This window comes from Triturus cristatus, chromosome 6 (assembly GCF_964204655.1).
Source record: "Triturus cristatus chromosome 6, aTriCri1.1, whole genome shotgun sequence".
Taxonomy (NCBI): domain Eukaryota; kingdom Metazoa; phylum Chordata; class Amphibia; order Caudata; family Salamandridae; genus Triturus; species Triturus cristatus.
The window spans coordinates 897879161-897891427 of NC_140589.1; the positions used below are offsets into that span (position 1 = coordinate 897879161).

Sequence of the window (12267 nt, forward strand, 5' to 3'; positions counted from 1 at the left end):
GGACATATTATCAAGCCCATTATCGCCGCTTTAGCTGCAGTTTTCTGCCGATAAAGTGGCGATAATTTTAATGCCGTTTGTTGATAATATGCCCCAACGTTGGCTTGTGCTGCCTCCCCTCTGTTTTTTTTATGTTTGGGAGATATAACATTTGGGGGCATATTATCAAGGACGGCGTTAAAATTATCTCCGGTTTAGCGGCAGAAAACTGCCGCTAAAGCGGCGATAATGGGCTTGATAATATGCCCTGGAGAATTCCAATAGAAGCCCATGTTCCCACCAGAACATGGACTTCTATTGGAATTCTCTAGGGCATATTATCAAGCCCATTATCGCCGCTTTAGCGGCAGTTTTCTGCTGCTAAACCGGGGATAATTTTTAACGCCGTCCTTGAAAATATGCCCCTTGTTTTTTTGTTAAATAAAGCTGTCACAAAGCAGTTCACTTCACCATGGTTGAAGCTGCAAATAAGCGTTGGAAGATCTGGGTCGATACTTAAAGCAGCGTAATAGACACAGCAGTTCTCTTTTGAGGTTTTCTACACTGCCAGTAGCGCCAGAATACCCTCTTGGTGGGTTGTGCGCTATACAAATACAAATACACATAACATATTTCATGATCATTTTTGTAAAATCTGGGAAAATAACGTTATACATACTCTGGGGGGATCCACAAAAAAGGGAAAGTATTGCCTTTTACCTCAATACAAGGAAAATATCCTTACACTATTTGCAAGGCTGTGCGTAATTTGAATGTGCATGGAAGTATCAGTTTCTCCTTTTTGGTTAATGATTTTTTTCTGATATATTTTGTTTAGCGTTCTGAACTACTTTTATGAACGTCTTTTAAAATCAATAAGCCCTGATTAAAATTAAATACATTTTTCAAAGCAAAAAATAATTTGAGCTGAATGCCAGCTTCAGCAGCTAACCATCAGCCAGGTGCCTGCTCTAGTGAGAGAAGGCCAAACCGGAAGTTCCGGTCGAGACAGAGCTTGTATTTAAATACCGGCCATTTGAAAGGATACTTTATAAGCACACATTTAAAAGGGGCAAGTCGAATTTACATGGACTTTCCAATCAATGCGATAAAACTGTGTATTGTTCTGCTGTATGTTGTGATTCAAAGGTTCATATAGCAATCAAGGATTTGTTTACAAGTACAAGGTGGAATTAACACTACAGCGAAATATGTCTGTTTTCTTTAAGGATTTCATACCAGAACTTTAGAAATAACAATGGGGCATATCAGCAAGGAACGGCGATGAATAACGCAAACCGCGCTTAGCGTTTTGTTATTCATCGCCGTCTATCTCTGGAATTTATCGCCCTGGTAGCGCGTTATCAACAACGCGTTGCTCCAGGGCGATAAAAATTCCAGAGATAGTGGGGATAATCGCCATTTTGCAAAGAACATCGCTGGTTTTCCAGCGATGTTCCCTGCAAAAGGGCGATAACCTTGCTGATACGACCCTGTGGTCGTAGCAGCCTAATCCACCCCCTATGTTAGGGATGGATAAGTCAGTATTTTAACAGACGTTAGTTTTTGGAGTAAACAGCGGTTTTCTCCAAAAACTAACGTCTGCTAAAATGCTGGGGCAGCCTTGTAAATATCGCGATGTGCACATCAGCGATATTTGCAAGGCTGTACTGCCCAGTGACGCCCACTTTGCATCCTATTAGAGATGCAAAGGGAGGCGTCGGTAAAAAGGGTGCTAACATGCGATTATGCATGTTTGCACCCTCTTGTAAATAGGGCGATAGTTTTATCTCCGCTTTTTTTGGCTTTTAAGGCCAAAAAAGCAGAGATAAAGCCCTTGTTAATATGCCCCAAAGAGTCCTATTTGCTCCTTCCGCGTACACAGCATAGCAGCCTTGCCCAAGTGGACATAGCTGCATTGTCCAAGAGGCCTAGTTGTTTTCATCCAACATTCATGGTGTCCAGCCTGTTTCTTTGTCACCCAAATATTTGACAGGGGAGGAGCTATTGCATAGCGCAATACAATGATTTTCCCAGGATATTTTTATTTTTGGTCACATAGAGAAGCAGCGATGACAGCCCAGGTCTTCTCGGTCCACGAACCTCGAAGTGGCACCACACCTCATCTCCGCTGTATTTTGTATGACAGCCTTATTTTAAAATTCCAAGTTCACAATATGGTCAACTGAGTAGATTTTTTGGACAACAAGCATTGGCAGCAGCTCTATTTTCAGAGCGGCGTAAGGTCTTAGGAGCATATTATCAAGACACGGCGTTAAAATTATCGCCGCTTTAGCGGCAGAAAACTGCCGCCAAAGTGGCGATAATGGGCTTGATAATATGCCGCAGAGAATTCCAATAGAAGCCCATGTTCTGGTGTCAACATGGGCTTCTATTGGAATTCTCTGCGGCATATTATCAAGCCCATTATCGCCATCGTGCTTGATAATATGCCCCTTAGAATGCAGAGCATGACAAAGTTAATTCGGAGACAAGCGTCGTCTATCTTCAGTGGAAGGAGGAAGGACAGCTTCCTTCCGTTTCTCAAATTTACCACACTCAAGCCTTGCCTCTGCGAACCTACCCTCCCCCTTCTTTTCACTTCAACCAATACTTACTTGTCAATGCATGTTATTGCCAAATTTTAAACAACCACAAATTTGCGAGGTCCATGAGTTATTTGCAATAAAATGTGACGATATCGGATGATATTTTAAGCTGTTTTATTGTAGATTGTTGTTTTTATATGTTTGTTTTGCGTACAATGCGAGGACTAAACAAATTAAATAAACTTGAAAAATTCTTAATTTGAAGAAAGAAATATGCAGGGGCCCAAAGTTTTTCTTAGGAGCCCTCGACCAATGAATGCCACTGTACTGAATACCAAGGTTACCAATTCTTGATTCCATCACCTGCCTATCTTTCTCTGTCACTCTTGCAGGTTTTTTTTTTTTATTTCTGCGTTCTTTTGTCACAGTTGTGCTATCTTTCTCTTCCTCCTTCTTTTTGTCTTTCTCTTTGATTCTCTGGGTCAAAGACTTATGATGTGAAATAAGTCCCGGTGCCCAAAAATGAGTGTTGGTGCCAACCACCTGCAACCGCTTGCACACATCCAGTGCTGGGTTCTGCAGTTAGATTTTTGATATATTAGTGGCCGTAAATCTATTGATTTTCTGCAACGTCACAGGACACCCTGCACTGTAAAAAGGCGATATACCAGATGCAGAAGTTTTGAAGACATGTCATGAATTTATTAGACACAAGGGGGCATATTTACAAGGGGATATCTCCACCAGAACATCACTTTTATTGATGTTCTGGTGGCGATAGCCACTTCTCCATTATTTACAAAGCAGCGTTAAGCCATGTTAAGCTATGCAAATGAGGCCCTTTTTCAAGCTTCACTTAGCGTGAAAGAAGCGTGCAATGGCCATTCCACTGCAACACCCATTGCTTTTTGACACTGCCCCATATTTACAAGGCTGAGGCAGCGCCAAAAACTAGGACCAGGGAATACCTGGCGATTCGAGGGCGATGCAAGGAGAAATGATTAATTTCTCCTCATTTTTAGCTCTTCCATGTGTGCTGCATTCTTCAGCACACCTAGAAAGAGCAAATCGCCTTTCAAGATTGTTTATGTGCAGAAAGGTGTCAATTCCTGCACATAAACAATGGCCCCTGTAGTGCAGGCACTCTTGCAATATGGCACAAGGGTGCCTATGCTGGCGCTAGGCAGCTTTATTAGCGCCAGGGCTAGGGGAAACACAGGGGTGCACCGTAGTTTTGAAAATACTGTGCATCCCTGCGTTTAAAAAAAGTCGGAGGGCAGCATTAGCAAATTTGGAGTAACACTGCACTCCGATATTTTGTTGTAAATATACCCCTAGGGCCTTTATTACAAGTTAGGTGGCGTAAAATTAATGCATGTTTTTATGGACTAATTTTGCTCTGCCTGATTATGACTTGTTAGGTTTTTCAAAACCAAAAACCTGACCAGATTTTTCCAGCCTGTAATTCCATATGGAAAAACTGTGAGAATTTGGCTGCTGTAGCAGCCAAGCCTCATTCCACATTCAAGGGAAGTATACAGTCCTCCCCGTCCTAGAAAAAAAGCTTCCTTTTCCCTCATAGAAACCCAATAACTCCCTCCAACCACCCCTCGCATTACCCACAGCTCTGCACACATTTACCCCCTGCACAGAGCAGGAGGTAGATATATTCAGTAAAATTCTGGCAAATTTTGAGGTTTTAGGACTGAAATAATCAGTCCCAGGTGGTAATTCTGCATCCCAGTGGGTTCAACTCATAATTGCACAGTACTGGGCCGATTTTGCAGTCGTCAAAGGTAAAATTGCATGCGATTTCACCATGGCACCAGTACCGGGCAAATCCTAATCAGGGCCGTGATCTTGGTTTCCTGTTCTAGCTTCTCAGTGCCTTGAATGTGTGTATTCTAGATGACGCATTTCTCTTTTTGCAGTCATGACCTCACATCCTGTTCTTTCTGTGGCTTCCTCTTGCAGGCTGAGAAGGCTGAAGGCTTCATAAACTTACCAGAGTTCACCGTTGACCGAGCACTAGAATGCAAGAAAAAACAGTAAGTGGCTATTGGTTGAAATGTTACAATTTGTGACATGCACATTAGAATCCTTAAAAACTTGTTGAGGCACAGCCCTTTCAAGGGTATGTGCAAGGAAGGGTTTGCAACAACCGTCGACTGAAGGAGTATGCCGTCTGCAGGAACGGCCTGGTTGCGAAGAAGAATGGAGCCCGTCTTAAAGCTGGGGGCAGAGGCCTGTTTTCTTGTTTAGGGGCATATTCTCAAGCACGGCGTTAAAATTATTGCCGCTTTAGCGGCAGAAAACTGTCGCTAAAGCGGCGATAATGGGTTTGATAATATGCTGCAGAGAATTCCAATAGAAGCCCAGGTTGACACCAGAACATGGGCTTCTATGGGGATTCTCCAGGGCATATTATCAAGCCCATTCTCGCCGCTTTAGCGGCAGTTTTCTGCTGCTAAAGCGGCGATAATTTTAATGCCGTTTCTTGATAATATGCCCCCAAGTTTGCCAGAGGAAGTCCTTCCTGCTTCACAACACTTCCTCCAGATACTACCACACAGTGTGGCGAAATGTGTTTCCCAAGCAAGGGCCTTCACAAAGGTAAACTGGTCACCGTTCATTTGTTTATTTCTGTATTTTGTTGATAAACTGGTGCTAAAATATTTTCCAAAATAGTATTACAATGTGTAAAAAGGACAAAATAATGAAGTAATACTACTAAACAAATCATTCCACATAATTTGTCTTTTCTTCTTGCATAATTTCGTCAATTCTGCTGAATAATTTGGCTCTCCCCTTCCGCATAATTCCAGTGGTCCTGACTAATCCATTCTGCAGCAGCCTATCTTATACTGGGTTCAATATAGTTTTAAAATATTGATTTACATATTCACATTTATAGTGCTTTCTGTCACAGGCTAGGAGCTCGTAGCACTATATATACACAAGCCCCTTTTCCAACTGCACCCACCGCAGTTTAATTTTGTAACTCTTTGGCTTCGGACACAGACATCTGCAGTGATTGCATTAGCCAACTGAGGACTCGGAAGTATTAAGTACTTTTTTTTTTTTCATCTAAGGGGGCGTTATTCCATCTGTAGTTCCCAACAGAACAAAAATATTTTGTTCTTTTTAATCATGTCTTCGACTCTGCCCTGTACTTCAGCTGCTGCTTGTAAATGAACACACCCTGGAAACGTTGCAAATAAACAAATCCGCTCTTCCAGGTCATTTTCATTCCCAAGTTCTCAATGAGGCATTTGCACGCCCCTGGGAACCTGGCCCCACAGGGGGGTGCAACCCACAGTTTGAAGACCTCTGCAGTTTGGTCAGGGCCACTAGAATTACACAGCAGGGTTCACTGAATTATGCAGCAAGAAAAAGCAAATTATGCAGCACTTTTTTTATTTCATTGTTTATAAGTTCTACAAATAGTAATACTGTCTGGGCAAAGATGTCACCTCATTAGAACCAGTTTAGTAACCAAATGCATAAATAAGCAACTGAAAGATAACCAGCTAACCTTTGCGAAGGGCTTTGCACTTCGTGCGAACATGTTGCAACGTTTTTAGTAAGTTTTGGTAATGGTAACGGTAAAAGTATTTCTAAAGCGCTAACATTCATCCCAAAAGGATATCATGGCGCTAAAATTACACAATGTACAGAGAGCTGACACAGGTCGATGATAGTTTTAATGAGTGTTAGGGAACAACGTGGTTTTGAGTTTTTTTCTAAAAGTAAGGTAGCCGTCGGTAAGTCTTAAATCTGTCGGTAAATTATTCCACAAGTTTGCAGCTAAATGTGAGAAGGCACGGCCACCCGTCCTAACCTTCTTTATTCGGGTGGTTACCGCTCTTGCGGTAAATTGGGATCTAAGATTTCTATTTGGTACATAGAAGTTGATTCTATTTTTTAGGATAAGTTTTGATCAATTTGAGCTAGGAACAAGATTGTTTTGTTAAAATTTGCATATTAGGCAGCAGACTTGGCAAATTCTGCAAATCTGTAAATGTGCAAAAAAAGCAGCAGAATCCCATCATTCCGGTGGCCCTGTCTCTGGTACCATACTCGCACATTACGGAAGGCCAAGTCTTCACAGGCAGAGGGCGACAAACAGCTCGTGAGCCCCTCAACATCAGGGTCACCGCCCCGGAGGTCCGGCCACTACTGAACAAGTGATTCATCACGGGACTCTTCAAGCCTTAATTCCGTTTTGGGGGCATATCAGCAACAACCGGTGATAATTATCGCTCAGCGCTAGGATAATTATCGCCGGCTAGCGTGGATTTTTATCGCTGAGATAGCGTGCTATTAGCAACGCTTATCTCAAAAGCGATACAAATCCTAGCGCTAACTGCCAAACGTGAGATTATCGCTGGAAACCCAGTGATAATCCCACGAACTTTGGCGATAGCTTGCTGATAAGGCCTCACATACTTAGCCATGATATCCACCTTCCATAGGATATCATGGCTAAGTCAGTTTCAAAGCAGGCGTAAGGAAAGTAGCGATAAAAGAGGTAATCGCTACTTTTCTTGTCGCTATGCTGCTTTGCGTGAGACTTGATAATAGGAGAAATGTCGCTTAGCGACATTTCTCCCGTTATCCTGGGGAGGAACACCCACTTTGCATCTCATTAGAGATGCAAAGATGGGCGTTAGGAATTCAGGCGCTAAGGCAAGGTTTCACGCGACAGCGTGACCTTGCTAATATAGCAATAAAATTATCGCCGCTTTTCAGCCGAAAACGGCCGCAAAAGCGGCAATAATTTTATATCGCCGCCTTGTAGATATGCCCCTTGATGTTTTATGTTTTAAACAAAAAAAAATATTATGACTACTTCATCGTATGAATTCACATTAAAAAAAAAACCTGCTTTTAACAATGTGCTGCACTTTTTTTTCCTATACATTTTTTACATATTTTGTAATGGTTTTAAGTAACCACACAAATAAAGAATTCATTCATTCATTCATTCTGTCTGTCTCCGGTACACTCTCCCCAAACCTGTATACAGGTGCCCCCTGCATACAGCACCTTGGAATTCACAGCTTCTTGCCTGGCCCTGCATAGTGCACTGTCTGATCCTCTGCACATCACACTGCCTTCTGTTCTTCACAGAACACTACCTACCTCTATAGAGCATGTGACCTTTTCTTCAATTCACAAGCATTCATCCTTAACAGCATCATTTTGGAGATATTTTAAATTAAAACAAGGCAAAGCAAGAGCATCTTTCCCCTTTCACACAAAATCCTCATGTGTTAACAATCAAAATGACATGCTATTCAAGCTCTGTGGTAATGCTGAATGTGGCCATGTAATTCAGGGCCGGTCTCAATCAGGCTGCCAGAGAAAGCTGTTTTTTTGCTGACTGTGTGTTGGAATTCGAGGTCATTTAGGCTGTCAGGCTCAAGGCTTGACTGCAATTTCTTAAAGGCCCTAGAAAATCCCCATAGCCTGCATGATGTACCCCTCCTCTCACTTCCTTGTTTTCAGCTCGTCCCACTTTCCAACACAAAATGGAGGTTTATCCTCCAATTTTATTGTTAACAGAGATTTGAACGGAAACTCTCAACTCACAAAGGGGCGTATTTACAAGGGTTTATCTCCGCTTTTTTGGCTTACAAAGCCAAAAAAGCGGAGATAAAACCAGCGCCCTATTTACAAGAGGGTGCTAACATGCATAATCGCATGTTAGCACCCTTTTTCCCAACGCCTCACTTTGCATCTCCAATGAGATGCAAAGTGGGCGTTACTGGGCGTACCCAAGATGGACTACCTTGCAAATATCGCTGATGTTTACATCGCAATATTTACAAGGCAGCCCACATGATTTTAGCACACATTAGATTTTGGCGAAAATGGCTGTTTTCTCCAAAACCTAACATCTGCTAAAATCCTGACTTAGCCATCCCTAACATAGGGGGTGGATTATGCTGATACGACCCTGTGGGTCGGATCAGCAAGGTTATCGCTGTTTTGCAGGGAACATCGCTACAAAAGGGCGATAACCTCGCAATCTCTGGAATTTTTATCGCCCTGGAGCAACGCGTTGTTAATAACGCGCTACCAGGGCGATAAATACCAGAGATAGCCTGCGATAATATAATTAACGCTAAGCACGGCCAGCGATAATTATCGCTGGCCGTTGTTAATATGCCACGGAGTCCTTTGTTACCTCAGATTTCCTCAAACTGTTCTGTCTGGTGTTTAATTACTAGCCACTGTATCATGCTCACAAGCTGGAAAGGCCCATAGTGGTTTAACAACTATGCTTCAAAAACACTAATTTGGCTGAGATTTAAACAAACAGCATAGCATTAAAGACAAACAGTGAGTGGGTGCAAATGTGCTTCTTTGTCCGCTGCCTTTCTGCACTTTCAGATGAGTTGTATTGTCATCATGTTCCTTGCTCGCTTTTGCTAATTATCTTTGGCATATTCAGTTTTCAAAAGCATTTCAAATTACAAGGCCTTAATTCAAGAACGGAACAACCTTTAATGCAGTTGCATTGTATCAGAAACGTGCAAATTAAATAAATACATAAATGCAAGTGTCTTTTAGGCCTGATAGAGCTAATAGCATGATTAAAAATAAAAAAAGTACAATATACACAGAGAGGGCCTGGGTCTCAGCTCCCTTCAGCCATTGCTTATTGGAAGTGTAATTCACATTTTGGATAGGCCCATGTGGAGAGATGGAATATTTCCCTTATACTGTCCCAGTCCACATATGGTGGAGGCAAGTACAGACAGACAAAGGAGTCCTCCTCAGAGACAGTTTGCAGTTGAGCCATGCACTCACCCTTCAGTGAGAATCACACATCTAAACTAGATCGGCTGCGATGAACTACCACGGACAGAACAGTAGAGGGTGTTGTGTAGACAATCCACAGAATGCAATGCAATGGCCCGCATATTATGGGGGAGAGGAACGACAAACAAAGTGTAGTGATGAAGGTCCAGTAAAACACCTTACAATATATATGCAGGATACTACACAAAGGTCTTCACCTTGGGAACAGTTCAAGCTGCACGTAATGCAGTGCCATGTGGAATGAAGTCACCGCAGCAATGGTTGGCCCGGAGAAATGGCTTCTGACGTGTTGAGCAACCCACTAGCATCTTCAAACCCCTGCGGTTATTGCACCCCTCTTCCGTTAGCTCCAATTATTCTGTCATCAAACAGCCATGAAAACATGGCTGTTTAACAGTTAGGCCCAGCATTGTTTTAGTCCTCTTTCTATTTCACTGCTGTTGAGCTAGCGCCAGGACACCTTCAGGTAACCGTTGCGCTCAATCAAGCAATCAAAATATTTATTCGGTTTATTGAAATAAAACCATAAAAGTACACAATAAAAACAATACAATTAATACATTACTTAGAAAGATACAAAACTCATGTCTGAATGCCCATTCCCAAAATCAATAACCTGTAACATTTGTGGTATAGCATCATGGGATCCATCTCTTAAAGGTAGGCCAGGCCCTATATAAGAATCTGGTTATGATAATAGTCACGGTCGACAGTGCCCCCCGTTACTCATTCAGTACAATTTAACCAATCCATTGAGTATCATTATAATCAAACAGTTCATGGGCGATGGACTTATGAAGTAGCCTCATAAGTTAAGGCTTCCAAATGAGCAAGGTTTTTCCTTCTTCCCAAGGCAGATATGATGAATGCTATGACAAATAGACAGATATTCTCACCGTTGCGCTCTATAAATTCATTTAACATAACATAACATTTCCAAGAAGCTGATGCAATCTGTGCTCCAATGACCCGATCACCTCAGAGAGCTGGAGTGGTGGAGACACCTTCTCTGCAGCAGAGCTTACCCGTTACCTTTATGGAGATTGATACTCGCAGCATCTTTGTCATTTGACTTTACAGAAACAATACATTTCTTAACCAGATACCACTGCTCCTTGCTTGATTGTTTACTCCAGGTACCGAGTGACGCTTGGGTTGCCCTTGTGTTTAAAAAGCTACAAAAGGACATTGATGGCATGGTGCCCCTGACATGAAGTCCATTGCAGTTACTCCACTGTAATATGCCCCGATGAGCTCTGTGCCATCTGTTGGACTCCTAAGGTCTTTCCAACCCAGACCTTACTAACAGTCTGCACCAGATCTACACAGTGAATGGATGACAGCCTTCCATGATATTCTGATGCCTCTATATTGCCACGAACGAGGGGGCTGCTGTCGCTGCACAACCTGTTTTCAGAAAACTCCAGAAAGATGGCGTCTGTGTTCATCGAAGGCAGGAAAGTGCCAAACTTTGAAAGCTCGGAAGGCCCTAAAGGAGAGCAAGGTTGCCTGGATGTTGTAGGGTTCAAGGCAAGCCCTCGCACTTCTGTATTAGGTGAAAGTATTTGTAACAAACAATGCTGCACTGGGAAGAGCAAGTGCTCTTAGGCTTGAGTTGATTAAAGGAAAAGAGGTTTCACAGGAGACCTTGAATTTCTGGTGGTTAAACGTATATGCAGTGGTGCAGAGAATACAGGGTAGGTGTGAACAAGTGCTCCTCTAGCCGAGTAGAGTCAGAATGAAGCTGCAGCATGGAGCTATTGTCCAGTCAAGAGGACTAATATTAACAACTTGAGTGCTCAGTTTGCTACAAGGGAATCTAGTACTTAAGGTACTGGAACTTACATGGGAATGAGTCTATTCCAGTTTTTAAAATCCATGCAAATATGAATGTGAATTCTTCAAAGCGAAACTAATTGGCTTTGCCAAGGCTTGTTTTTTATTGTTCATACTCTGAAAAGGTCTGGAATGAATTCATGAAAGGTTGATAGTAGCCGGTCCTCTCATTCTCTCATGCACTTGTTCCCTGTCCAGTTTTTCTACCGACAGACCCATTATAATACAGAGCAGAAGACTTCATCTAAATCCTAGATGCTGCCACGTTTGTGGCCATGAACAACATTTTTCTCAGAATCTTCCCTGGAGCTTCTGATCAATGCCCCAGATGTGACTTCGTGATAGCGGACCTCAAAGATATGATTTGGGACTGCCAGTGTTTAAAATCGTACTGGGGAAAGTGTCATAAAAATAGTACCAATCAGTCACTTACTTGGCTCTAATCGTCTCGAAACGCGCTATCACACTGAATTGGAAAAGCCCCCTACTTCCTTTCATGGTCACGAACCGCCTGGGCCAGAGCAGAATCAGTGGCGCTCCGCAGAGAGGAGGCTATGGGCATGCAACGGAAATCTGATAGCCCACACACTGAATTTGGGGAGACCCAACGCGCAGGTGCCTCTTCCCCATGAATCTGGCCAGACATCATGAGGGTACCTCATGAGGGTACCCACTTCCCTGAGGCAAGATACTCTCCTCCGCGTCACCTTGCCCTGTGTCATCCAAGTTGTTGGTGGATTTGACCGGGTAGACTCCTTACTACCCCTGTTAGGTTTCACGAGTCTTCCGGGCTCCTCACTTCTTGTGGGCTTCTCACTTGTCACACCCCTAGTCCTAATGTGCCAACAGGCTCATACTCCCAGTTCCCAGGCAACATGTACAATAATGCGGGTATCTCTTGTGTTTTCAAGAATCCCCATACCAGTGGTTAATTTGTCAAATAAAAAGTGCTGGGGCTCAGGAGGCAGTGCTAACATGAGAAATGTGCTGGAGCAAACTGCCTCCTGACTAGAGCCCAGGCCCATATTATTCTGGGGAGGACTTCGCCTAATGGCCAAGGCTGCCGATTTCG

At 42.9% G+C, this 12267-nt stretch overlaps 1 protein-coding gene across 8 annotated transcripts in view; it reads left to right on the forward strand.

Moving 5' to 3' along the window:
- Window positions 1–12267, forward strand: part of IPCEF1 (interaction protein for cytohesin exchange factors 1) — an 844548-nt gene that overhangs the window by 616798 nt on the left and 215483 nt on the right. For all 8 annotated transcript variants that reach the window (XM_085611547.1, XM_085611538.1, XM_085611539.1 and 5 more), the window contains one exon: window positions 4503–4576. In XM_085611547.1, coding sequence (XP_085467673.1) covers window positions 4503–4576 — 74 coding nt within the window. The remainder of the gene's footprint in view (window positions 1–4502; window positions 4577–12267) is intronic.